This window comes from Oryctolagus cuniculus, chromosome 19 (assembly GCF_964237555.1).
Source record: "Oryctolagus cuniculus chromosome 19, mOryCun1.1, whole genome shotgun sequence".
NCBI lineage: Eukaryota > Metazoa > Chordata > Mammalia > Lagomorpha > Leporidae > Oryctolagus > Oryctolagus cuniculus.
In genome coordinates, this window is record NC_091450.1 from 24,389,515 (window position 1) to 24,417,406 (window position 27,892).

The 27,892-nt window shown below is 54.1% G+C and overlaps 1 protein-coding gene across 2 annotated transcripts in view; it reads right to left on the reverse strand.

Moving 5' to 3' along the window:
• The window catches only part of SNX29 (sorting nexin 29), a 478,886-nt gene that overhangs the window by 81,660 nt on the left and 369,334 nt on the right, over window positions 1–27,892 (reverse strand). For both annotated transcript variants that reach the window (XM_051847819.2, XM_008257737.4), the window contains exons 17-18: window positions 26,806–26,861; window positions 22,805–22,886 (exon numbers count right to left, since the gene is read on the reverse strand). In XM_051847819.2, coding sequence (XP_051703779.1) covers window positions 22,805–22,886; window positions 26,806–26,861 — 138 coding nt within the window. The remainder of the gene's footprint in view (window positions 1–22,804; window positions 22,887–26,805; window positions 26,862–27,892) is intronic.

The following is a 27,892-nucleotide window of genomic DNA, read 5'->3' on the forward strand; positions in this document are numbered from 1 at the left end:
CATTAAACTGCAGAGCTGGACAGCACACTGTGGATCAATAACTTTAGTGTTAAAAGAAAAAAAAAAAAACTCCAGGAAAAAAGAAATCACAATCTATTGAATCTCATATGTCCTCCCCGCAACCCCGTGGCTCAGCGAACTGCGGGGCAGGGGGCATCCTCAGGGTCTCGCGGACTTGACACCTGCACCAGGGTCCCAGCCATTCCTCTCAGCCTCCTTCTCCCTTTGCCCAGGCCTGCCCTGAGCCTGGGGCACACTGGGTCCTCTGCCTCACCAACCAACCCCCAGCTGCTCCCAATCAGCAGCCCTGGTTCAAGCATCACCTTCCCTGGGAAGCGTCTAGGCCCTGCCACTCCCACAAGCACACAGAGTGAGGCATCTACTCCTCTTCGCTAGAGCGGCTGCATGGATAGGAAGCCTGAACATGACAGAGTAACAATACAAATAATAAAAGCCATTACTTAGTAAGTACAGCTATACTACAGGCTTCACATAGGAACCCTCTTGCTAATTCCATCGAATCCTCACTGTGCTCATTTTCCACTGCACAGACTGCGGATGAGAAGTGCTGACTCGCTCAAGCTGACAGGTCTCTCGGGGCAGCGCCGATGTCAACTCAGGTGTGCACAGTTCCAAAGCAGGCAGATCTGGCTCCAAGGTCACGGCTCACAGGGAGCGCTTCTGACCCACAGGCCCCCTAGAGGCAGGGGGATGACTTCAACAACAGAGCTAGGCCACGGCAGGGTCAGGATCAGAACTTGTGTCCATCTAGTCTAGACGTCTACACCATCGCCGTGACATCACAGTGCCAGGCCCCCCCCAAAGCAACTGCAAAGCAACTCAACAGAAAGAATGTGAAACACACAACACGCGTGAAGAAAACTGTTTAGGATGGTGAGAAATTACGCACAAATGGAGAGATCGAGCAAATTACATTACACACCCGTTAGACCCCAAAAGTAGAACAGCTTGAGAAAAACCTTACGTGAAATTAAAAAGCAGGATGTTCACACGTAAGATTCTGTCTACATAAAAATGCATGCAGAAAAAAACTAAAAGGAGATTTTAAACAGGGTTGTTTCTATGCAATGAAATTCTAAGTCATTTCATTTTCCTTTTTAATGAATTATTAGTCTGTCTGTTTGTTTAAAAGGTGGTGTGACAGAGAAAGAGGGAGAGACACCTGCTGGGTCACTTCCCAAATGGCTGCCACAGTTGGGACGGAGCCAGGCCAAAGCCAGGAACTCCATCCTCTCTCCTGTGTGAGTGGCAGGGGCCCAAGCCCCTGGACTATCGTCCACTGCCTTCCCAGGCGCACTAGCAGGAAGCTGGACAGGAAGCGAACAGTGCTCTGACATGGAACACCACCATCGCACGAGGCAGCGTAGCCCACCACGCCACAGGGCCAGGCCCTCTTCCCTAAGTCTGTCCTTTATCTTCCAGATTTGCTGAGGAGCACGGACTGCTTCCGGCATTTGAAAAACTTTTTTCTTTTTTTTAAAAAGAAGCTGGCTGAGTCGGCTTAGCATCCTGAGTTCTGATCGAGGCTAATTCAAGCCTTTCAAGGATTCCAACTATGGATTTTTTGAGGCAAACAGTCGTGTTTCTACTAAACTCATTTGCAGCTCAAATAAGGCTCAAAGCGTGTTTTGATCACTTGTTTAGGGAAACAGGGACATTAGAAAACACAGAAGAATCCCGTTTGCATGCTGGGTGAGGAGGCAGGGAATTACAGCTCATGGAAATGGGTGAATATGCGACAGCACACACAGAGCCTCAAGCCTCCTCCCACGTCGGCATGTACACCCCACAGTCCTCCTTCCCTGCCCCATACAAGGCGCTGCGTCTCCAAAGGCAACAGGTGCGGGTGGCACACAGCTGCTCCCGGACGCGCCGCCAGGCTCCCTGCGGAAGTGGAGATGGTGTGTTCTACCTGGTGTGACTCAGCAACTGCTCTGGACCCTGCCTTCAGGGGGCTTCCCGTTTCTTCCAAGGGGCCCACTGAGCTGGCTTCTTTCCAGGTCTCCTGGCACATCCACTCAGGGCCTGGCATCCAGAGAAGCCGGCACCGAGAACCCTCGTGGCTCAAGTCAGCAAACACGAGGACAGGCAGCCGTCTTCGCTGCCCGCCACCCCACCTCGGGCTCAGTGCTTCCTCCTCACAAGCGCTGGACAAGCTGTACCTGCAGCTGAGCAGCTCCAAGCGTGGCAGGTGCTTCGGGCTCTCATTTTTTGATTAACCACCAATGATCAGAGTCAAGAGAAATTCCAGGAGCTGAAATATCCTTTTCCTTTTACCACTATTTCCTGATCTGTTTCCCCTTCATTTGAAAGAAAGAAGTATCTTGTTTGGGGTAAAGTGAGAAAAATACAGACAAACCATAAGGGAAAACACCCCAAACAAAATCTCACAATCCAGAGAATTTTGGTTCATTTCAGAGGCTGGAAACTGAGAATCCATGCAGGCTAAAAAATCTAACTCATTGGGGCCAGTGCTGTGTCACAGTGGGTTAAAGCCCTGGCCTGAAGCATCGGCATCCCATATGGGCGCCGGTTCTAGTCTGGGCTGCTCCTCTTCCGATCCAGCTCTCTGCTGTGGCCTGGGAAAGCAGTGGAGGATGGCCCAAGTCCTTGACCCCTGCACCCACATGGGAGACCTGGAAGAAACTCCTGGCCTGGCTTCAGATTGGCACAGCTCCGGCCGTTGTGGCCATTTGGGGAGTAAACCAGCGGATGGAAGACCTCTCTCTCTGTCTCTACCTCTCTCTGTAACTTTTTCAAATAAATAAAATAAATCTTTAAAAAAAAATCTAACTCATTGCTAACAGTTAAAAAGAAGAGCTTTTGAACCCTGAAGTCCAGATTTTCATCCAAGAGCCATCAGCACCCGCCCTGGAAGGTGAAGGGCCGTAAGGCCCTGCGTGGTGACACTCAAGTGGCACCAAGAAAAAACCGTTGGGACAGACCCTTCCCCTGGGCTCTGCAGACACACAGGATTGTGTGTCTGCCTCTGATCTGTGAGCTTCCACTTTATTTTCCTATGGTAATATACAGATTTTTTTGTAAAGATCTATTTATTTATTTATTTATTTATTTATTTGAAAGGCAGAGTTACAGAGACAGAGGGAGAAGCAGACACAGAGAAAGAGATCTTTCATCCTCTGGTTCAAGCTCCCAAAGGGCTGCAAAGGCCAGGGCTGGGCCAGACCAAAGCCAGGAGCCAGGAGCCTCTTCCGGGTCTCCCATGTGGGTGCAGGGGCCCAAAGACTTGGGCCATCCTCCACTGATTTCCCAGGTGCATTGCAGGGAGCTGGATCAGAAATGAAGCAGCCGGACTCTAATTGGTACCTATATGTGATTGCTGGTGCTGCAGGTGGTGGCTTAACCCATTGCACCACAGCACCTGACCCTTAAGTAAAGATTTTTTAAAAATGTTTTGAAGGGTTTTTTGCAATGAAACCATAAATTCTCTTTAATTACCCACTATTCTTTTTCCATGTTGCACAGGTAACAAGTAACTACTCAAGCTGACAAATATGATCACCATCATCACTTTCACTGGCTATGATTTCTCCAAAATCAGTGTCCTTGGTGAGGTGGGTTAAATTCTACCACGTGTCCCAGGGGCCCTCTTTCAGGGCGTGGTTTGCTTTTGTTTGTATCTGTTTGTTTTTAAGATTTATTTATTTGAGAGGTCAAGTTACAGACAGAGAGAGAGAAAGAGAGATCTTCTATCCATTGGTTCACTGAGCAAATGGCCACAATGGCCACAGCTGGGCTGATTCAAAGCCAGGAGCTCCTTCTGGGTCTCCCATGAGGGTGCAGGGGCCCAAGGATTTGGGCCATCTTCTACTGCTTTCCCAGGCTGTGGCAGAGAGCTGGATGGGAAGAGGAGCAGCCGGGACTCAAAGCAGCACCCATATGGGATGCCAGCGCCTTAGGGGGAAGCTTAGCTCTCCATGCCACAGTGCCAGACCCTTGTTAGTATCTGCTGTCATTCAACACTGCTTATGAGACCCTCCCACCACTGTGTGTACTTAGTCTTCCTCCATGCTGCTCAGTCTTCCACCGTGGGAAGAGACTCTAGCTCATTTAGCCATTCTTCTGGGGATGGGCACGTCAGGACTGCTGCTTGGCACTTGAGTACACGATTGGTAAACATTAGTCTCCACCCACAAAGACCAAGGCTACTCTCCCTCTCACTGTAACCCAGTCCTCAACCCAGTGCCTGAGCCACACTGAGGGGGTGGGCAGGAGGATGGTGGAGATACTGTTTGTTCCAAGTACCCTCAAGATGGGACCCCACTCCCAACGACAAGGTCTGCATCAACAATTGAGATAAAGAATCTCCCGATGCCTGCCTGCTGTGCGCTACTTCTCTTCCTGAATTCATCACGTGTCATTAAGCCCCAGGGCCCTTAAATGATCCCTGCCTTTGACTGCCAATGGCAATGTTTAGATGTTACCGGTGATAGTTTGCAGGAGACAAGCAGTCTCTGGCTCTCTCAAAGCAGGCAGCTTGCCAAGACTGTAGCTCCTTGGGGTAATGGCTGGACAACAACATTATCGTCTTCACGTTATCAGCACATTCAAGAGATAAAACCTCCTGACTCAATTAAATGGCCTCTTCAAATTTCTTTAGAAAATATGCACTGAGGGCAAAAGGAAAGAACAAAAAACCTGTACAAGGTGAGGAACAGAACCTGACAAAGGGACCTCCCAGTCAGGGTCATGGCCACAGCCTAGACAGACCCACGCTCCTCTCTGGAGGGCTTTGCGTCTGACCTCTGGTGGAGGCAGACAAGGGGAAGTCACGGCACTGCCGCACAGGCACACTGACTGGCTCTAGAATGGAAGAGCACAAAGACTCTCCCATCATGCCTCTGGTGCTCTAACCTGGACACACTTAAAGCCAAGGCCGCAGCAGTCTGCCTCCTCATGACTCAACAGTGTGGAAGAGGACATGCTAAGAGGACACGGAGTGCACACGTGTGGCAAAAACAGCATGAATAGTCTGGACGCAAGGCCCCTTGCTTACCTCAACATCTCCATCTTTGGGCTACTCGCCCTAAGACACACTCACCGTGCCAATGCTTGCACCTTCACCAGTGCACATGCACACATCTGCCTAGTCACACACCTATTAGATCAGTTTAAAAAAAAAAAAAAAAACTTTTTATTTGAAAGTTGAATTACACAAAGAGAAAGAGAGGGAGAGGGAGAGGGAGAAAGGGAAAAGGGGGAGGGGGAGAGAGAGAGAGAAAGAATCTTCTATCTGCTGGTTCACTCCCCAGATGGTCACAACAGCTGGAGCTGGGCCAGGCCAAAGCCAGGAGTCAGGAGCTAGGAGCTTCCTCCAGGTCTCCCGTGTGGGTGGCAGGGGCCCAAGTATCTTGGCCACCTCTGTTGCTTTTCCTAGGCTGTAATCAGGGAGCTGGATTGGAAGTAGAACAACCAGGACTTGAACTGGTACCCACATGGGAGGCTGGCACTGCAGGTGGCAGCTTTACCCAATAAGCCACAAGGCCAGCCCCTAGAGACAGTTATTGACAGGTACTGGCCAAGGCTCACGGACAGAGCTGGAGATGGACAGTAAGCAGGGAAGCGCACACACATGGATTAAAGCTCGTCCCCGAACAGTAAATGCCATGGAAACCTGAATATGAAGGGGATGGGGAGGTGACTTCCAACAGGGCTGGCAAGATCAGGCCTCTCTGATCTGATGTCCGGACGCTAAGAAGGAGCCAGCTGTGGGTCTATCGGGAGAGCAGCCTTCTGGGAAAAGGAAGAGAAGCAAAGGCCCAGAGGCCACAGACAGCTGGTCTGAAGATCAGACAACGCCATGCTCCAAGCTTTTCAGTACTTCCATGCCCGACTTCTCCCTCCTCTCCCAGGACTAAGCCGGTTCTGCCTGCCTCTACCCCCACCATCAGCCCCAGCCCCGTGTAGAAGCCCATCCCTGTGTCATCCATAGAACCTTCCAAAAGACCCCATCATAGCTCATCCCCACTGCTCTGCAAGCACAGATCCCAGAGCTAACTCCTGCCCACGCCATCACCTCAGGAGGAGGAGGAGCCACATCCTTCTTCCCCTGTTATCCTAAATGTTAAAACAGAGCCTGGCAGGGCCGCCCATTCTCACTCTGGTTCTGAAGAAGGACTGTGGCCATGTAAAAGGCTGGTGGGTGATGCGAGTCCTCCAGGGAGAGTGTGGTGATCAGGAGCCTAAAGAGATCCAAGTGCACAGCTTTGCATGGTGTGAACCTTCTTAACCTCTCTGGGGGTCAGTTTCTGCATTCACAAAGGACATGATAGTAGCAGGGACTTCACAGAGCTGACATGAGATTGACATGAGATGATGGAGGGAAAACCAAGCAGTAGAGGGACCAGCCCACAGCGACCATTCAGTACAGATGAAGGTGAGGAGGCAACCTCGGGGAGGTGAGAAAGCCTGTGCTCTATCCCAGACACCCCAACAGCCCCGCACACGGCCCTCTGCCCATTGTGCAAGGTGGTGACACAGGAGGGAGGAGAGAGCAGTGTTGCCAAGAACATCACCTCCTCCTGGATTGTGCAGTTTTAAGGCAAGACGGGAACACAGAGAAACAAAGCATCTACTTGCCACGTGCCTACGGGTACTGTGCTTACCACTTTTCCTACTCTGTCTCGCTTAGTCTTCCCACTAACCCTAGACACACGGTAGTCAGCAGCTGCGTCTCATGGGTAAGAGACCGAGGCACAGGAAGGGGAGGGCCTTGCCCAAGGTCTCTGCTGGCAAATAACAGAGGTGGGTTTTGCTCCTGATCCACAGGGCGCCAAAGCCCAAGGCACTGACCAAAGTCAAGTCAGCAAAAACGTGCCATTCTTCCCAAGAGCCAGAAGTATGAAGTGATAGGCATTATTCCTAACAGCCAAGGGGGTAGAAATTCAAAGTACTTCACCCATTGGTGGAACAAGTCAGGGAAAGAGGGAAAACACATCTGGGAGGAGATCTGTGCACTCCCTGGACTGCTCAGTTCCCCTGACTGTCAGACCCTCAGCTGTGAACACTTGAAAACCACCTGTGATGTATAGAAAATGTTCTCTCACATAAGACTCCTGGCTGCTCATTATTACAATAGTCCCCTAACAGAGACAGGCCTCTCAAGGTAAACAACGGTCTTATTCCTGAAGCTGTAACGTCCCCATCAATGTGGTTAGAGTTTAAGCAAAATAAGCCTGGAGAGAACTTGTACAATGTGTGACGCAAAGGAAGCATTTAGGAAATACAGCTATAACCACCACCACCACCAGCCATGACCACCATCATCATCCATCACCATCAGGCATCACCATCACCAACCACCAGCAGCACCAAAGTCACCATCATCACCAGTAGCAGCAGCAGTAGCAGCATTATCACCATCGACCATCATCACCAACCATCACCAACAGCAACATCACCATCGACCATCATCACCAACCATCACCATCACCAACATCACCATCGACCATCATCACCAACCATTACCAACATCACCATCAACCATCACCAACCATCACCATCAGTAACATCACCAACCATCACCATCATCACCAACAGCAACATCACCATCAACCATCATCACCAACCACCACCATCATCACCAACCATCATCACCAACCATCATCACCAACAGCAACATCACCATCAACCATCATCACCAACCATCATCAACCATCACCAACCATCAACCATCATCACCAACAGAAACATCACCATCAACCATCATCCCCAACCATCAACCATCATGACCAACCATCATCATCATCACCATCAACCATCATCACCATCATAAACCATCATCAACATCATTACCCATCACCACCACCAACAACCATAATCACCTATCATAATCACCAACCATCATCATCATGAACCAGCAGCAGTCGTCACCATCATTCAATATGCATACTGAATATTGACATCATCAATCGTCACTGTCATCATCATCATCATCACTAAATACCGTCACCATCATCATTTCACAGCCTCTTCCCTTTCTTAGGGAAACTCAAGAAAGCAGCAGCATTTTCCTCTCGAAGAACATGGAGCGGGAAGACTGCTACCATGAGCCTTGCAGCTCTGTTCCGCTACTCACGAGCTGCACTGTCCTGGACAGGCTGTGCCACCTGCTGAACTTAGCTTCCCCAACTGCAGACAGAGTTGAAAATACCTCCCCTCACCCGCTGAGAAAGCAGAGCTACATGTGGGAAGGGGTTGACAAATGGCAGACTCGCTGTGAACACTGGCCCTGGGCATCTGTTTCCCTGCTCCTGCTTCAAACACAGAATGCAAAAGTGGGCAGTGGTGGGGCAGACTCGGTTACTTCAACAGTTCAGTATGTGACTTCCTTTAGCCAAATCACACGCTGTGACAAGCAGTTTCTTCCGGTAAAGCAGGTATTCAAATCTTTCTTTCCCGCTCAGTCTCCCCTGGGCTCCCTGCCTCTGCACCTCCTCTGTCATCTGGGCAAGTCAGACCAGCAGCACCCTAGCCCTGGGGCTGAGATGTCTTGTTCCCATTTCGGCAGCCCTGTGCAGTGACAGTAGTAATACCATCCTTGGGGACTTCCGAGACCCCAGTTAGCAAACTGTGCATTTCTCCTACACTCCACCCTCTGAGCCCCTGAAAAGCAGCCTCCACACGGCTGCCAACTTGATGCGTCTTCCAATTCTAGACAGCCAGAGCAGTCTGGCAGAGTCTCACTGTGTCGGGAAGCCGGGCGAGGCGCTGGAATTCACAGCCTCTCGGGAGGAGGCTGCGGTGGTACCAACAGATAACCTTTCAAGGTTGGACTCGAAATGCTTTTCTGTGTTTGGAAGAGTCTGCAAAAGGATCCACGGCTTAAAGCAACAATCCCACCTTCTCTGTCTCATTAGGAGACCAAGGCGTCTCAAAACCCAGCTCAGGAAAACCCCAAAACCCCAGCCCTTGTGGCCAAACGGGAGGGCCCAGGTGAGTGCTTAGATGTACAAAGTCCTCCAGTGCTGGCACAATTCAAGCCCCAAGTGTCCACAGCTCAAACGTGTCATCAGCAGTCCCCACACCCAGCTGCCTCCAGGGGACAGCATGGAGCCCAGTGGGTGGAAGGCAGACAACAAGTTCAGGACGCTCATCCCGGCTACGAGAGGCACTTACGCAGCCGGGGCTGGTTTTTTTAAATAACACAGAAATAAGAGATCATTGCCGCATAAACACATACACGTCCATCCTGTTTCCCAAACTGTTTCTCCCAACAGCTCCTCCTCAACCTCAGGATACACACGGGGACAAGCAGTGCCATCGCCGTCGCAAGAGGAAACTGTGGCTTGGCAGCACCCATTTCTGGAGCCTCAGACTTAAGTTCCATTCTTCCTGCTGCAACTAAACCCGAACAGCCACGCAGGGACAGGCAGACACTTGGAGCTGAGTGCTAACCTTCTGGGATGCAGGGAGGACAGCACAGGTTTCTGATGCCCGGGTGCGGAGGAAGGCATTACTAGGACATCTGGGGCATGGCATGCGGAAGGCCCCATGTGGTCCGTGCTGATCCCTGTGACACGGGGGTCTGTCCATCCTGGGTACACCTGGCATTCTTTCCACCTGCGGAGGCAGGCGCGTGCTCGGCTGAGCACAGGTCACAGCGGTCGCCCCCACTGGCTCCATTCCACCCACAGCCCAGGCCAGGTAAGGTCAGGAGTCAGCCAGTGAGTGCGTGGGTGACTTCTTGCACTTGGCACAGCCTCAGCACTCACTTTCCATGCTGTAACAGTGCCATCGGTGAAGACACTGGCCAGTTTCAGTTCGTGCTTGCTCCTGAAGCCAGGGAGGTCTGAGAGCCGGCAAAGTTTTCACAAACTCGGAACTTGCAAAGGGACCTCAGAGGCCAAATGGGTCCCCCCCACCCCATAAAGGACAGGGGTCACAGGTGGCTGACAGGGGACTTCCAGCATCTACACCAGGGCTCGCCTGTGTCTAGACACTGGGGGAGGGGATTGAGATAAGAATTTGATGAAACTGTGGTGCCTTTGGACAGCCTTCCAGGTTCAACCTTGATTCTATCGAGTAGGCAGTGACCAAGACTGTGTCTTCCCTGTCACGCTCAGCAGCCCCCCAACTGAAGGACGGCCGGATGGTGGGACAGACAGATGGAACAATGGATACCACAACCTGGTAAGGTGACAGGAGAGTCCAGCTTATTTCTGCCCAATTCTACGAGCTGGGCTCCATGCTGTGCTCTGGAGGCAGCTGGGCGGACAGGGAAAAGCTCTGTGCTCTGAGCTGTGGGGCCTTGGACAAGGTATTTACTCAGCGTTATTCTCCACCTCGGACATGGCGAGACCAGATGGCCTCTAGAGAAGGAAACACAAAACAGGAAAGTCACAAAAAATGGCAAATTAAAATGGAGACAGACGCTCAGTCTCACAAGTAATACGGAAAACACAAATTCAAACCTTAATGAACTGCAATTTTTCTCTATCAGATTGGTAAAATTTAAAAGACTGATAATACTCAGTATTGGCAAGAACATGAGGACAAAGCACTCTTTCGCTTGGTTGGCGTACTGCGAAACTGGCTCCGCCTTCTTCGGAGGGCAGTTTGGCTGAGCCTCTTAAAATAAAAATGAACCATCTTTTCTTCTCAGCAGATGTAGTTCTAGCTTTTTATCCTACAGAAATGCCTACAGTGTGTACAAAGAGATTTATACAAAGTCAGTTCTAGGAGTTTGGTTTGCAATGGGCAAGAAGTGGAAAACATCAAGGTCTACCGTTCGGAGCAGTTATCTAAATGCTGCGTGCTTCCAACCAGGACATACAGCCAGGGCCCAGCATCTGCGTCCCTCCCCCTGGAGCACCTCACTGAAGAGGCCAAGGCCACGTGTGGTTGAATGTCAGGGGCTCACTGTCTCCAGGGCTTGGTCTCCTGGCTTCTCGCAGAGCTGCTCTGCTCTCCAGGTTAGCTTGGTTCGCCCTGTCAGGTGACAGGTGGCTGTGGGTGGCCTCAGGCTGACACCTGCCCGGCCCGCTGCCCCTTGCAAGGCTGACAGTGCCTCTGGAACTAAGTCCCACTGACCCCTGGTGGTCTAGCTCACACCCCTGTCTCCTGGCCTCTGGGTGGGCGTGAGGCTTTCAGGTCACACGTGTCCTCTGCAGGCTGCATGCCAGCAGAGGGGAAGAGCGCGTTCCCAAACGAGAGCGAGGGTGCTTGAGCAGCAGGACGGGGAGTGGGCCAGACTGGCTGGAGGCTCAGAAAGAGGAAGGAAGACAAGTCTGTGTGCCGAGGAGGAACACGACCCAAAACAAGACAAAACCACAGCGGACTTCAACAGGCCCATGGGGACCAGTGGTTCTCCAGGGGACAGTCAGCGGTGTCAGGAGACCTCACAGGTTGTCACAACTACAGAGACAGAGTGGGTGTTGCTGGGTAGTGGCCAGGATACTGCTCAGCTCCCTGTAATGCACAGTAGCCCTCTGCCCCCCCATGAAGCATTAGCAAGCCCCACATGTCCATTCTGCCACCGTTGGGGAGCCTTGGTACAGACACATAGAAATGTCCCCAAACCAGCTCCCAAGGCACACGAGCAGCTTGGAGGCATCCTGGACGTATGCTTCCTTGGCCAGACCTGTCCTCATGGTCACCACCAGTGAGGTCAAGCGCCCTACTGCCCACACCACCATCTGTCCCCTGCCCCAGCACTTCCATTTGTTAGTGTGACAGCTATCTCCAAAGGGTACATGGCCTGTGTTGAGGAGCTGGCACCACTGATTTTTTTTTTTTTTCCTATTTGAGAGGCAGAGATAGAAAGACAAAGTTCCCATCCATTGGTTCACACCCCAAATGCCCACAGCATCTGGGTTTGGAGCCAGAAATGCACTCCAGGTCTTCCACAAGGGTGGCAGGGACCCAGTGACTTTCGCCATCTGTCGCTCCCCGTCTTCATGGAGAAACGACACAGGACCCTGCGCTGTTCTTTTGTCTGCTCGGCCCTCCCCGGGTTTGCTGCTGGTTCTTCCCGGGTTGGCTACCATCCCTTCCACCTCTGTGGGAGGGCGGTTCCCCCTGCCACTTTCCCCACTTCCGCGGGGGAGCGGCACACCGCCGGCCGGCTCTCTCGGGGGCTGCACAGGTGTTCCTTCAGATAGATGTTCCTGGTGCATGTTGTCTCTCTCCTCCTTTATAGTCCTCTTCCACCAATCCCAACTCGGCTGCCCACACGCCGAGTACGCTGCTCTCCTCCAATCAGGAGCAGCTCCTGCAGCTTGTCAAGTTGGTGAGAGGCAGCTGGGTAGAAGCTGTTTCCTCCTCTCCCAGCACCATATTGTGGGAGAGCAGATGCATAGAATAAGTCTTAATTCCAGTAACTTAGTCTAGTCCGAGTTGCTCCCAGTTGCTCCCCACAGATCCCCCTTTCTTTTTATTTTTGGCGTTGATACGCGCCTGTCTTCGGTGCCCCGCGGCACACACTCTGCTCTGCTTGCTAGAGTTGCCCACAGGTGCTTACAAGCCCTATCAATCAGGCAAACCGAATCTGGGTCCTCTCTTCGCCATGTTGTGAGGAGTTTTTTAGGCGCTGATGCGTGCCTGTGTTCTGTGCCCTGCAGCGCATGCTCTGCTCTGCTAGAACTGCCTGCAGGTGCTTACAAGCCCTACCAATCAGGCAAACCGAATCCAAGCCTTCTCATTGCCGTATTGTGGGGAGACTTATTGGTGTTGATAACGTGCCTGTCTTCGGTGACCTGCAGCAGCCCACAGGTGCTTATCGTCTTACTAATCAGGCAGACCGAATCCAAGCTCTCTCATTGCCATGTTGTGGGGAGGCCTTATTTTTCTCTATTTCTCTACCTCTGGGCATTCCTATCTCTCCTATTTTACTTCTATCTGCCAGCATTCCTATTTCTCTCATTTTACTTCTAAACTTTAGTTTCTCTTATCCCCGCGGCTTCCTGGCGCCCGCCCTGAGGCTGCTTCTCGGTGCCTCCCCCCGCGGCGGCTTCCCGGCTCTGCGTGGCTCGGCTTCGCGTGCTCAGCGGTCTCCACGCCCTTCGCGCCCGCACCACAGCCTTCGCGCCAGCCCCACGTTCCCTATCTATTCACGCCCCGTGCTCTCTCTGCACGCGGCGGCTTCCGCGAATCACACAGCCTAGCTCACGTTTCCGCCACCGGTATTCAGTCTAAGCTCCCCGGGCTAACCTGGCGAATTCAACCTGGCTCACGTATCCGCCTTTCGGTTTGGCTTCCCGTCTTTTGCTCCCCGGGCTAATCTGACGGATTCCAACCTGGCGGCCCACGTCTCTGCCTCTGGTTCCAGATTTTCGCCTTTGCTCCCCGGGCTGACTTGAAGAATTCCAAGCTAGCTAACATCTCCGCCTTGGCCTGCCCCCGCGGCTTCATCCTCCCTAACATATTTTTCTCTACCCGGTATGTTTCCTAACTTTTCTTCCAACAATATTCCTCCCTCATTTCTCCTGGCTTCTCCCCACAGTCCGTATCCGAGTCTAAGTTTCTTCTAGGTTTCACTTTCACTTTCAACCTGCAGTCCGTATCTGAGTCTAAGTTTCTTCTTGCTTTCACTTTAAATCCTAACTTCTTTCCCACAGTCCGTATCCGAGTCTATGCCTAGGCTTTCAATAGCTTCTTCCGGCACCTTTTCCGTCCGGCTTTTCCCTAGGCTCTTTGCTAGTCTCTCTCGCCGGTATTTTCCCACTTCTTCCCTCCTAAGTTTCCTATCCGAGTCACGGCACCATTATGTCGCTCCCCATCTTTGTGGAGGAACGACACAGGACCCTGTGCTGTTCTTTTGTCTGCTCGGCCCTCCCCGGGTTTGCTGCTGGTTCTTCCCGGGTTGGCTACCGACCCTTCCACCTCTGTGGGAGGGCGGTTCCCCCTGCCACTTTCCCCACTTCCGCGGGGGAGCGGCACACCGCCGGCCGGCTCTCTCGGGGGCTGCACAGGTGTTCCTTCAGATAGATGTTCCTCTTAGATGTTCCTGGTGCATGGTGTCTCTCTCCTCCTTTATAGTCCTCTTCAACCAATCCCAACTCTGCTACCCACACGCCGAGTACGTTGCTCTCCTCCAATCAGGAGCAGCTCCTGCAGCTTGTCAAGTTGGTGAGAGGCAGCTGGGTAGAAGCTGTTTCCTCCTCTCCCAGCGCCATATTGTGGGAGAGCAGATGCATAGAATAAGTCTTAATTCCAGTAACTTAGTCTAGTCTGAGTTGCTCCCAGTTGCTCCCCACAGCCATCAGCACTGCCATGATGGATTCCTGGAGCCACTGCCAGGCCTAGGAACTGAACCCAGGCGCTTTGACATGGACACAGAGATCTTGAATGCTAGGACAGACGCTCAATCCAGCTACGCCTTCGATGTTTCTGTACATCCCCCTTGGAGACAGTCCCATGCTTATAACTAATATTTCACAGTCACCTCCTGCGTGACAGCCCCTCCTGCACTGACACATGCACCTTGCCCCGGCCCGACCCTGCACCTGCACACACACACACACACAGAGGTGAGTTCTAAGTCTCCTTCAAACTTGATGACTCCAAACGTTTAAGGGCGAAAGCGTCTCTGCCTCAGTGGCTCTCTCTCCTTCCCAGGCACCCATTCAGTCCGTACTGGCCTCCGCAGCGCTCCCTGCCCTGGGAGAACATGTCCCTGTTACCACCACCAGCTGCCGGGTCAGTGACAGTGGGCAGAACGCCCTGCAGGGAACAAGGGAGGGAAACAGGTTCAGTTCATGTCCTTCGGGCACACACGAAGGGTGCAAGGCGGTGGGCGAGGGGCAACGTGCGGCTGACAGAGAGGGAGACAGTGAAGGACCCTCTGTGTGACCACGGGGACGCGATGTGGCCCAGCAGTCAGGCTGCTCACCGTACATACAACAGTGCCCCGCGCCCCGGTCTCTGAAAGGATGAAATGACAATGGGCACTAAAGCCCCTTGGCAGAGGCGGCTGGCTGCCCACCTACCGCCAGCGCCCACCCTCCACAAGGCTCCGTGGAATCTGTCACGGATGCCGCCTTCTCATTACAGGTGTGTGAGGAGAGGTTGGGCCTCCTCACGAGGACAAAGGCTCATGCCCGATACTCCCTGTCCCTCCTTGACACAGCAAATGTTAAATAAAGGGGTTGGCACATGGAATCGTGCCCACAGACAATTGATCCAACAGGGCAGATTCTTCCCACACTTACTTCAAGGTTTGATTGCTTGTCAGGAGTTGCGTGGTTAGGAGATCACAGAGGGACCACTCATGAGTGGCTGTGTGTCTCACACAACGGGTGTCACCACACGTGGCCACAGCCACACTGCCAGGCGAGTGGTGCCCTGTCCCCCGACCCCTCTCTCTGCAGAGTGATGCCACCGTTAGGCCAGCACATCTGCCTCCCCTCCCCCACCCCCCACTGAGGCTGCAAGGTCAGCAAAGCCATGCTCAGGTGCAGCTCACCCTTGGCACTGAAAGAGTTGGCACAAGCCTGGCACCCAGCAGGCCCTCGGTCAACAGCCTTGGGATGAACGAAGGAGATGTACTGGGATGGAAAATAAAAAACTCTCCCTGCTTGGAAGGCAGGGGCAGTGACAGAGTAACAGTGACGCACGTGGCCAGGAGGCAGAGAGACTTCTGCCTTTTGCTCTCTGGGTTCACCCATGTCCGGCTTCCCCAGGGGCCGCAGGCATCCTCGCAACAGCCGAGGGTCAGGTTCTACCATCCCCACCAGGTCCCTGTGACCCAACTGCTCCGCTCTGTGGGAATGGGAACTTCTCATGGAAGGACACAGGAAGAACCAAGGCTGGGCCTGGCCCATCGCAGCGCACGAGCCAACATTGGCTGTAGTGAAACTCAGACATCAAAGAGCCAAGAGCTGCCCCAGGCCACAGCTGGTCCCTGCACCTCCCTGGCATACGGCAGGTGAGACAGCAAGAACAAGACCCAGGTGCAGGTCCTCGCCCCACACCCCCCTCCCAGCCCAAATCTGCAATGGCCCCTGCTGGCGCACAGGCTTCTCCTGCAGCTGTGGCTCCCACCTCTGTCCTCGGCTCCACCACTTCATCTTTCTCTATTAATGAATTCCTCCCTCTCTGCATAGCTACCCACGAAGCAGGCACAGAGACAGAGCTGTGGGCAAAAGAATGCTTGCGGGCCCAACGGGTAAGCCAGCTTAGCAAACAGGATGAAAGGGATGAGCTGCGAAGCCCGAAGCCTCCAGTCCAAAACACATCTCCATCCCCCAAACTACCTGGAGCCCGTGCCGCCTGCTGCACCCTGTGATCTATTATTAATGGAGAGAATGATGGATTTTCCCTGCATCTCATACGTGCATAAGCTCAGCTGGACTAAACCTTTCAAACAGCCGCCCAGGCTACGCAACTTCCGTGTGTGGGGCAGTAGGGGCATGCGGGGAGTGGGGCTCAAATATCCCCCTAAGCCAAGATGAGACCAGATGGCCTCTAGAGAAGGAAACTTAGTCCAGAAGCAGAACAAAACTTTGCTGAAACAAAGCGGTGGTCTTGACAAAGGAGACCTAATTAGTTGTGTATGCAAATGGAGTATCACACGGGAGTCTGTGTGTCTGGTGGCAAAGTTCAAAGACTCAAGTTAGTTCCACGTAGGAGACGGATCCCAGCTGCATTTACTCTAAAGCTACTTTTCAAAGGGAAGACTTTAGGTCTTAGTCTTAGGATCTGACAATAGGAGTAATGATATATTATTTTATACCAGTTCAAAGGCTGTAATACTTCCTGAAGAAAAAAAAATAGATTGCTTGTTTTAAGGTCTAATGTAGGCCAGCGCCGTGGCTCAATAGGCTAATCCTCTGCCTGCAGCGTCGGCACACCGGGTTCTAGTCCTGGTCAGGGCGCCGGATTCTGTCCCAGTTCCTCCTCTTCTAGGCCAGCTCTCTGCTGTGGCCCGGGAGGGCAGTGGAGGATGGCCCAAGTGCGTGGGCCCTGCACACCATGGGAGACCAGGATAAGTACCTGGCTCCTGCCTTCGGATCAGCGCGGTGCACTGGCCACAGCATGCTGGCCACAGCGGCCATTGGAAGGTGAACCAATGGAAAAAGGAAGACCTTTCTCTCTCTCTCTCTCTCTCTCTCTCACTGTTCACTCTGCCTGTCCAAAAAAAAAAAAAAGGTCTAACGTACCTTTATAAATATGTCAGTGTGGGGCCGGCACTGTGGCACAACAGGCTAAGACACGGCCTGCAGTGCCAGCATCCCATACGGGTGGCCCTGGAGACCTGGCTGCTCCACTTCTCATCCAGCCCCCTGTTCATGCGCCTGGGAAAGCAGCAGAAGAGGCCCAAGCACTTGGGCCCCTGCTACCCACACGGGAGAGCCAGGAGCTGCTGGCTTCGGCCCTGGCCACTGCGGCCGTTCTGGGGAGTGAAGCAGCCGATAGAAGATTTTCCTCTCTGTTTCTCCTTCTCTCTCTCTGTAACTCTGTCTTTCAAATAAATACATACATCTTTTTAAAAAATTATGTCAATGAGACAGGAAGGCAGCAGGTCTCAAGCTTGTTTGGAAGTTGGAGTATTTGGGGAATAATATGAAATATTCTCAGGGGTACAGGCTAGATATTAATTAATAACAAATTTAACTCTGTCATGGAAGTGACAGAGAATCTGTATTAACAGAGAGAGCGGCAGAGCGAGAGAAACCAAGCAAGACGAGGCGGCAGCAGGGGGGTGTTTGTTTTGCATTTCATGTACTGCTGCTTAATCATTTTTGTCTTTGGCAGGTGCCTGCAGGCAGCTGAGTGCAAACAGGGCCAACGCTGCCAAAACACTCATGGTCAAAAAGCCCTGAAATTGGGAAACCTGGTTACCAATCATTACTTCTTTTTTTTCTTTAATTTAATTTTTTTATTTAATAAATGTGAATTTATAAAGTGCAACTTCTGTATTGTTGTGGCTCCCCCCCCCAACCACCCTCCCTCCCGCGGCCCTCCCCTCTCCCACTCACTCTCCCACCCTGCCCTTCATGGAGTTTCATTTTCAATTACCTTCATATACAAAAGATCAACTTAGTATACACTAAGCAAGGCCAATCATTACTTCTGTTCTGCACTTTGGTCAGAGGCTGTGTTGCTTACTCTTCGTGGTAGGACGCACCTCGGCCTCCTGTCAGGGCACAGGAACCCCCACCTTTTAAACAACTGCTGATCAGTCCCATGTGTGGATGGCCCCTCCTGCTGAGATCCTGTTGGCCAGATGTGACTGCACGGCCCAGGTGGGACAGCCCGGCAACCACGGGCGGCTGGGTCCCTCTCCAAGGCTCCTCGTTCTCCGAGGTCCCCTCCAGGCAGGCTCTCAGAACTAAGCCTTCAGTGGCCCCAGCAGTGCCCCTGAACCAGCCCCTGCTCTGAAAACTTTCTGAGGCCGCTGTCTCGGCTGGGCTCCCTCTTGTGCACTGCAGGTGGCCTGGAACAGTAGTCTGGAAAATCCAGGGCATGGCTGCAGCTGCAAGTTCAGCACACAGTCTCAGGGACCAGGGACCGTCCACAGGGACCCACAGTCTCAGGGACCAGGGGCCGTCCACGGGGTCCCACAGTCTCAGGGACCAGGGGCTGTCTACATGGGACCCACAGTCTCAGGGATCAGGGGCCGTCCACGGGGACCCACAGTCTCAGCGACCAGGGACCATCCACAGGGACCCACAGTCTCAGGGATCAGGGCCGTCCACAGGGACCCACAGTCTCAGCGACCAGGGGCTGTCTACATGGGACCCACAGTCTCAGGGATCAGGGGCTGTCTACATGGGACCCACAGTCTCAGGGACCAGGGGCCATCCACGGGGACCCACAGTCTCAGGGATCAGGGGCTGTCTACATGGGACCCACAGTCTCAGGGATCAGGGGCTGTCTACATGGGACCCACAGTCTCAGGGATCAGGGGCTGTCTACATGGGACCCACAGTCTCAGGGACCAGGGGCCATCCACGGGGACCCACAGTCTCAGGGACCAGGGACCATCCATGGGGACCCACAGTCTCAGGGACCAGGGACCGTCCACGGGGACCCACAGTCTCAGGGACCAGGGGCCGTCCACAGGGACCCACAGTCTCAGGGACCAGGGGCCGTCAACAGCGGACTCACAGTCTCAGGGATCAGGGACCGTCTACATGGGACCCACAGTGTCAGGTACGCAGGGAGCCATCCACATGGGTAGACCCCAGCCAGCCTGAGCCCCGCTACTCCCAGAGGGGTCCAAATTGCAGTTTCTATGAAGGTGCTGTTTCCCAGTGTTCTCTGCTCCAGCATTTCGGGCTGGAAAACCTGTTAGGGAATGGGATGCTTCTTTGAGCCTTGGTTGCCTCGTCTGTAACAGGGTCATGGCGCTCCTGGCCGCTCAGGGTTGCTGTGAGGGTGAGGGCGAGCCACGTTACGTGGCACTCCCACCCTGGCTGCGGCTCAGCGCCCCAAGCACACTCTGCCTGTGCCTTTGTGTCAGCGCTCCGTGAACGGCGCTCACTCCCCGAGCACGCTGCTCGCCCACGCTGCTGTCACCACTGCTTACGCAGCACTTTCTGTGAGCGGACTCTCCTCTTCTCACTTAAAATCTCCTTCAACAGGGAACTGAGCCAAAACAGAAAAAAACAGAATTCCGAGCCCTAACGAGGAGGCCCCTGTGAAAATGAACACAGCAGAACCACAGCAACGTGAGGACGCTCGAGCCCGTGGCCAGCCAGAGGTCTTGCTCCCGGGCCTGCCTGCTGTCCCCCAGAAGGATTCGGGGCAGGAAAGGCAAGAGAGCAGCACGTGCCAGGCTGTCTCCCAGGACCGAGGGACAACAGAAGGGCCGAGGCGGGCTGAGCCGCCTCCCTCACCGTCCATCTCTGCCTCCCTCCGCATCCCAGGGCAGCAGCCACAGCCGTGCGGAAGCAGCGTGACGGGGGAACTGAACCTTCCTCTGATTCTATTTTAATTAACTTAAACCTAAATACACACGGCCGCTGACTGTGGCGTCAGCGCAGTGACCGTGGAGGCTCTGTGTCTTCTCCCGCCACCTGGCGCATCCTGGGCCTCCTCCTCACCAAACCAGGTGCGATTTCTCACCGGCAGAGAAGCAGGGACTGTCTAGAACATTCTCCATTATTGCTTCGTCTAAAGCCCTGTGTAAAAAATTCTTTCAGAGCTCTTTTTGCAAAATTAACACATTTCCTTTTCATTAGAAATGGAATTATACCAAAGAAAATTCCACGTTTCACACTGGCTGCCGGAAAACCCACAGGAGACTCACAGATCAATGGGAGCAGTGTGTAGGGTTCTGTGACAGACATACATGGCTTCCAGTTTACCTCTTAAACTGTCAGCTTACATTTTATCTGACCTCAATATTTTTTTTTTACCTCTCTTTTATCCCTCTTTTCCATATGTGTCTCTAAAAAATTATCTTAAGTCTCTCATGGAATTAGATAGTGCATGCATTTTTTTAATCCTTAAAAAAATGTCCAATGATACCAGTATTTTCAATGAGTCATCTGTGATCCAACGTCACAATGTATGTGACAAACATCGTGACAAAGGCTTTCTCGGAAATGCTTCCAAACACACACTCAGTTTGCTCTTGAGGAACCAGGCCACACAGGAGAGGCGCTGCCTGGCAGCCCGGCCTCGGGCAGGAGTCCAGAGTCCGAGGTGCCCGCTCTCACCGCGCCAGCTGATGCGGGCACGGCAGAGCCTGTGCATGGCTGAGATCTGGGCCATGTCCAGGAGAGTGCCGCCCGCAGCAAAGAATGGGCAGTGAGTGGCTTTAACGCCACCCTGGCCACTGCAGAGACAATCTCCCAGGCAACGGCACATTTGCTGCATCGTCTCGTCTCACAGCTGACGCTCGGAAGCTAAGAACTGCCAGGCTGCTTCTTGGGGTGGGCGGGGGAAGTCAAGACGGAAGGGGCAAGGAGGCCTCTCAGACACGATCCTGTCCTGACTCTGCTCCGAGATAAAGCTGCCCGCCTCCTCCCGTCATCCTCTAGGCACTGCCTCCCAGCTGTCGACGACCGCAAGGCAGAACCGGAAGTGCACGCACACGTCAGGTGTTGTGTTGTGTTGTGTTGGGATAAAAAGATAAAGAGAAGATACTCAGAAACCTGTCCCAGTGCCTTCCCTCCCGAAACCACAGCTGAGAGCATCAGGAACCCTCAGCCTGTCCTAACACTTAGGGAAGCGCTACGCTGCGCCGCTGAGCGTGGAACTAAATGGCTTTCTCGCGCCAGACACCTACCAGTCACCCCACGACCAAACATGGCGATCATGTGGGAAGGCAGAAATGAGCAGTGAATGTCTACTGTGTGCTGCGTGTTTATTGTTAAGAAAATATTTGTTTTCATCTGCTTGGAAGGCAGAATGAGAGCGAGCGAGCGAGCGAGTGAGAGAAAAATCTGCTGGTTCATTCCCCACACGTCCACACAACAGCTAGGGCTGGGCCAGGCTGAAGGCAGGAGCCTGGAACTCCATCCGGGTCTCCCACGTGGATGGCAGGGGCCCAAGCGCTTGTGCCATCACCTGCTGCCTCCCAGATGCTACTGTAGAAGCTGGATCACAAGCAGCACAGCTAAGACGCAGACCAGCACTCTGATAGGAGAGGCGGGCATCCACATGGTGACTTCACCTGCTGGACCACAAGGCCTGCCCCTCTGGGCAGTGTGGCTCTAACCCCACAACAGCTGTCCAAGGTAAGTAGTAGTATTTCTCTTCACAGATGGAGGACCTAAGATTTGGCTGAGGTCTCAGGATTTAAAGCAGGGTTCCCGTCTTCACCACCACCTCACTCTCTGCAGAAAACATCTTTACAGCTGAGAAGACTTCTTTAGTGCACAAATTTCCCAGGAAGAAAAATGGGAAAACCCAAAGCTGCCCACAGAACTCGTGGGGAATAAGAACACAATCTGACGAAAACTACGGAGACGCACGAGGACAGAAGCAGCAGGAAGCGGCTCCCAGTCAGGGCTAGGAGGGACAGTTACAGAGCAGGACCTGCAGGAGGCTGGGGCCCAGGCAGCAGAGGAGGACAGACAGAGCAGCAGAGGCGGGCAGCGCGCAAGGCGCCATCAGGAGACTGGGGAGGAGACGGGTGGGCAAAACCACGTCCCAGGGAGACGGAGGTGCTCTGGTCCCAGACACCAGCGCCTCCCCTGGGGACGGCGCTCTCTGCCTCCGGAAGCCGAGGGGATGCGTGCACCCCTGCTTGTCACACAGCCAAGGCCCCAACCCTCAAGAAGAGCAGCCCACTTCTCACCGAGGAGCCTCCTCCCTCCCATCTCACACACGTGTCGGGAGGCCCACGCAGATTCCTGTGCCGGCAGTGGTCACAGGAACCCAACTGCCAGTCCACAGCTCACCCGGGATTCAACGATGGGCTTGCAATCCAAGGCCGGCTGCTGAGACGGAGGGGTTACCTGGGTACCCTGTCAATCACGGACGACAGCCCGAGAAGGGGGCCTGGCAGCAGGACAGGGATGGCAGCACGTCCCTGACAGCAGGTGCAGGCCTGCCTGAAGCCCAGCTTCCCGGCTACAGCCCAAGCCAGCGAACACTCATTTCTGCCTATGTGGCCGGAGCTGAGGTTCTGCAGGGGCCACACTCAGAGGCCAGCAGGCCCAAGGAAGCTCCCCCCTGTTCCTTTTGCCTCACTGAAGGACAAGGGCCGCTTCCTCAGGGCAGCTGGGCGGCTAACGTGTCAGTGACGGGAGAACCGGGGCTCCCAAGAACAGTCCCCTACCACTAAGAGGCAAAGCCCAAGCACACCACACAGGTGCCAGGCCTCCCCGGCCTGGTGGTGACGTGAGCCTGGATACCAGGCGCATACCTGGTACACGTGGAACGCGTTCGCTGCCTTGCCCCGGAGGAACACCGAGGGGATCCACACGTTGATCAGTGCCCGGTTGGATCTGCCCAAGAGAAAGAGATCAACAGGTCACATTACGACTCGGGTTAGCACGCTGAAGGCCAGGGGAGGCCTCCCACCCAGCCCCTTGGGCCGAAAATGATTCACTTCTTTCCACGGCTTATACTCTGGAATGAGAATTCAGCTGTTCACAGCTGAGTGTCCCTGTCCCATCATTGATCTGAGCCTCGGTCTTCCCATCTGAAACAGGGGATAACCAGAGGAAGCTACGGGGGGCCAGGCCGGCGACGCCCCCAGTCTCTGAAGCACGCAGCCGGCACTGCCTCCTCGCTCTGCTGACTGCACAGCCTGACTCCCCCAAGGCGCTCGGGAGAACACCACCATGACCCTGAGAGCCGTGGCTGTCTGGGGTCGGGGGACAGAAGGGCAACAGGAAGTGCCAGCTTGGAAAAGCAGGATGCCGGCGCAGACACTCAGCCTTCAACTTCTCCAAAGACTCTGTGTGTTTGGGACTAATACAGCAAGCTTTAAATTCGTACACAGTATCACTTAGCAAGCACCTGCAGCACACAGCTCCACTTCCACCTACACTAACACAGCGAGTCCTCACACAGGCTGTCGGAGGCCGATTCTGGTGATGCGACAGTTTTTCCCTGTGGGCTGACTTGACCCTCGGCTCACGAGTCACTGACACACACACACACCACCACCACCTCCAGCACACTGGAGCCTGGTCTCGCAGGGCTGGCAGGCTGACTGCCACACAACCTCAAGGTCAACCAGGGTGGCTCCCGCAGGAGCACCGCTCTCCTGGAAGGGCTGCAAGGCCCCAGCCTCTGCCTCTGCCTGGAGCGCCCCAGGGTGAGAGGCTTTTTCCTGCGCTCTCCTCCTGCCTCGAGAGCAGCTCATAAAGCCCACCAGCCTCCCGCACTTGGAATGCAGTTTACAATATTGGAGACGCAAGATTTTGTGACTTCATGTCCTCATGACTTCCAGAGCAAAAAGCATTGCATTTTCACAAAGGCAGTAAACCTCCAGGTGACGGCTCTCTCCGGACACTGGATTTCTTCTACGCTGCTGGCCTGACCTCCTTCACGGGGAACACTGCACCCCACTGGTCAGCTCCCCAGGAGGCAGGCACACACTGCAATGCTGAGCTTTGCGAATCCAGTGACATTCTGCCTGTAAAGGTCCCCAGGATCGTACCAGTGCCTACAGCATCCCCCTCCGACCTCGGTTAACTGCAGGGGCAGGGAGAGGACTGTTAGACAAATACAGCTAGCACCCTGGCCAGCTGACCTCCCAGGGCTACTGGGTGAGCTGCCTCCCCCTTTCAGAGCAGTGACTGGACTGGAACTGGCTGCTGTCATGGCCATGTCCTTCCTGGGTTGTTATCTGCCTATTCATCCCCTCACTTACTTATCCTCTCACTCCATAACAATCTCCCGAGAGCCAACCGTGTGCTGGACATCGGCAGCCACTGCAAACGGAGCAGCAAGGAAAGTTGACAGAGGCCAGGTCCAGGAGCACGCGGTTCGAGAGAGAAAAATCTCCACGCAAACCGTTTCACTGTGGTCAAACCAGACCCTTCGTTTGATTTCAATTCTTAACAATTTATTCAAGATGGGTGCTTGGCCTCATGACTAAGATGCCAGTTAAGACGTCTGCGTCCCATATGGGAGAGCGTAGGTTTGAAACCCAGGTCCAGCTCCTAACTCCAGCTTCCAGCTAATACAAACCCTGGGAAGCAGCAGGCGATGGCTCAAGTACTTTGGTCCCTGCTGCCCAAGTGGGGGACCTGGATTGATTTCCCGGCTCCCAACGAGCAGGTACTCTCATGCACACTCATTCTTCCTCTCTTCTACTTCTCTCAAATTAAAAAAAAAAATTAACTACTGACAACAATTTGTGACCTAGCCCCTGGTCTACCCTGGGGACTCCCCTGCGCATGGCCGAGTGCGTGCTCTGCTGTCACCTGTCGTGCCTAACTGGTTCACCTCAATGCTCCAGTCCATCACCTCCTAGTTGTCCTCCCCGTTACTGTTAAGTAGGGTGTGGGAGTCTCCAAATTACTGTGGAACTGTCTGCTTCTCCCTCCACTTCCGTCAGCTTCCACACAGCACACTGTGGGGCTCTGTGGTCAGGTGCACCGACACCCACAGTTGTCAGACAGAAATAACTAACATCTTTGTGATCTCTCCAAGGGACTCCAGATGGAAGGGCTGTGGGCACCAGGTGGGCCTGCTGTGGTCTGGGGCATCAGAGGAAGCAGGGTTTGGCCCAGGCTCTGGGGAAGTCTGAGGGTCAGCCAAGCTGGGGGAGGGGAGGTGGAGGCTGGGGCAGGCGCTTCAGGCAGGTGCTTCAGGCACGTGTGAGGAGCTGGGGTGTGAATCCCAGCTCAAACCCATCACCGCTGAGACAGCACCCATCCCAGAGGGTGTGGGGAAGACGGAGTGAGTGAGGACAGTGTCCAGCACTGAGGGCACACTGCAGACTTGGGGCTTAATGCAGTAACAACCCTGGGGTGCGGGAGGGGGAGGGGGACAGAATGGGTAGGGTGGCTTTGTGTGACAGCAGGAGGGAGCTGTGAGTGAGGCCAAAGGCCAGTGAGGGCTTCCTGAGCAGGCTGCAGGAAGGTTCTAGTCTCACCCTGACAGGGTGCTTCCCTCTGCTTTAGTACAGACGAGCAAACAGGTGGACGGGAGGAGGCCCCAGATCGTGGGGACAAGAGGATGTGGCCTGGCCCAGGCAGAGGAGAGGCCACTGGAAGGCAAGGCCTGCGGCTGATGTAGACCCGCCATGACTCCTGCCCGCAGCAGGGGCTTGGTGAGCTCCTGGTTAGAAGCCGAGTGCGCCCTGTGCCCCAGCTGACCCAGTAGGGCCATGTCTGGGACTGTGCCCAGCAGCTCTCCCTGCCGCTGCTCTCCAGCCCCTGCCCTCCCAGAAGCTCCTCCACACTGTACACCCCCCTGCAGGTGCATCCCTCTTCATTTCCATCCTTCACCTCCTCACCCTCCAGGGCAGCCCCCACCTCCGCCGAGGCACGCGATGGCTCTCAGTGCCCTGCTGTTTCTTGGGATCTCACTCAAATCGCCTGCACAGGCCCTCGAGGTAGGAGGGAGAGCCCTGGCCTCACTAAGGGGGAAATCAAGGTCCAGTGAAAACGTGAATCCTGCCCACGGCCACAGCAGTGTTACACGCGTGCTGCATCTCGGAGCGTGCAGGTTCCTCAGCCATCCCCAACTCTCCCACGTTAGAAGCCCCTTCTCACGGGGAGGCCGCAGCTCCCACTGGCCACCAGGGAATGAGGTTCGGCACAGCCCGGTCTCCCGGGACTCACCCTGCCTCGATCCCTGCCTTGGTGGACGATTTGTCCAAACACCAAGGCAACCTGAACAGCGATCGCCTGATGACCAAGTAGCTTCCCTCTGGAGTTATTAACAAAAGCCCCAAATAAAATCAAATCCTCTAAAATCCATGTTAACGCACCAGGTAAATAAGTCAGAGGTGGCAGATTCAAATGCCTATGGGGGCTACACAGACTACAAACTGGGTGAAGTGGGTCAGAGTCGGACAACGGGGGAAAGTGGGAATTGAGGCACAGGAAGAACACATGTCCTACGCGAAGGGGGCAGCCGCCCCTGTCTCCCACTGACCGTGGCCTTGCAGGAACGTGAGACCAGCTGTTTAAGAAAACTATAATAACTTAAATATTTATGTGCTATCTCCCAACTCTCAAATGTCAGCTAACGTTTTAAAAGTCTGTATTTCAACAGCCATGAGATAAAACATGTCTGAAGGCCAGGCTGGGACTAGAGGAGCTCTACATGGACAAGAACCGACCCAAACGTGGAGCAGATGGAAGCAATGATGTGTGTCTCCCCCTGCTGTCTCCCTGGCCTCAGCCAACAACAGCGCCCCGTTTCTAAGGGACCCCCTCACGAACACACGCGTGGACTTACATTTCAAAATCCGACAAGCTCTGGTCTTCAGATGTTTGACTCAAATCTCCAGGCACCTAGCAGCAGCAGAAGGGGGGGGAGAGAGAGAAGGCATCCTGGTTACCATGGTTTGCATATTCATGGAAGAATCCTGAACGTATCCTGTAAGGAACGAGGCATAAAACGACGAGTGGGAACCGGGACAAGGTTCTGTGCGGGGAGGCTGGAGATGCTGTTGCAACGAAGGAAACACCACCACTAGACCGCCACGGGCTTCCCAGGGAAGGACGGCGACTCCTACAGCGACAGTCACAGGCAGGCACAAGCAAGCAACGTGGGTGCCATAAAGTCCTACTGAGAGCTGGGATTCCAGCTGGCAGACCTGGGACGCAGACACTGCCCACAGTCGCCACAATGAGCAGTGCACAGACATGCCCCATGCGTCCACACCAAAGGCCCACGCCCGCCCCCAGAAGCGGCTCCGTCCCTTCCCCCGTAACATATGAGCCGATTTCGGAATGTGGTTTGCCTTCTGACTCAGGAGCGCCCCACAGGAACGGGGCTGAGGGAGCGACTCTGAACAGTGGGCTGGAGGCCCTGCAGTGCTGCTAAAGGGACCTGACCACACTCCCCGCAGGGAGATGGGTGTGCAGGCCAGTGCATGGCCCAGGGGACCCCACGCTCCCAGCCTAGTGCCCCTCCAACAGGGAAACCAGCTCCCGGGCTGTCAGGGGGTTTGCGGCCACTGTGTGCAGCAGGCAGCAACACGCACAGCTCCGGCTGATGCTGGGGGGTCTCGAAGCAGGAAGGGGTCACAGTAACAACCTCAGGGCCTTGGCCGGGGACAAAATTATTCTCAGGCGTAGGAAGGAGCTTCCTGTGTCAGTCTGATCAAAAGAGTCACTTGGTCAAGATGTTAAAATGTGGAACAGCTGGAAAGGAGAGCCATAGTCTCCAATCTCCAAAACCCCGGGGCCGTGATTACCCATCCCCCTTTACAGATGAGCAAACTGAGGCTCCGGGAGGTTTGTATCTTGCCTAAGGTCACACATCTAAAGTGGATGCAAACCCGGTTCCGTCCAACTTGAAAAGCTCTGATGCCAGACAG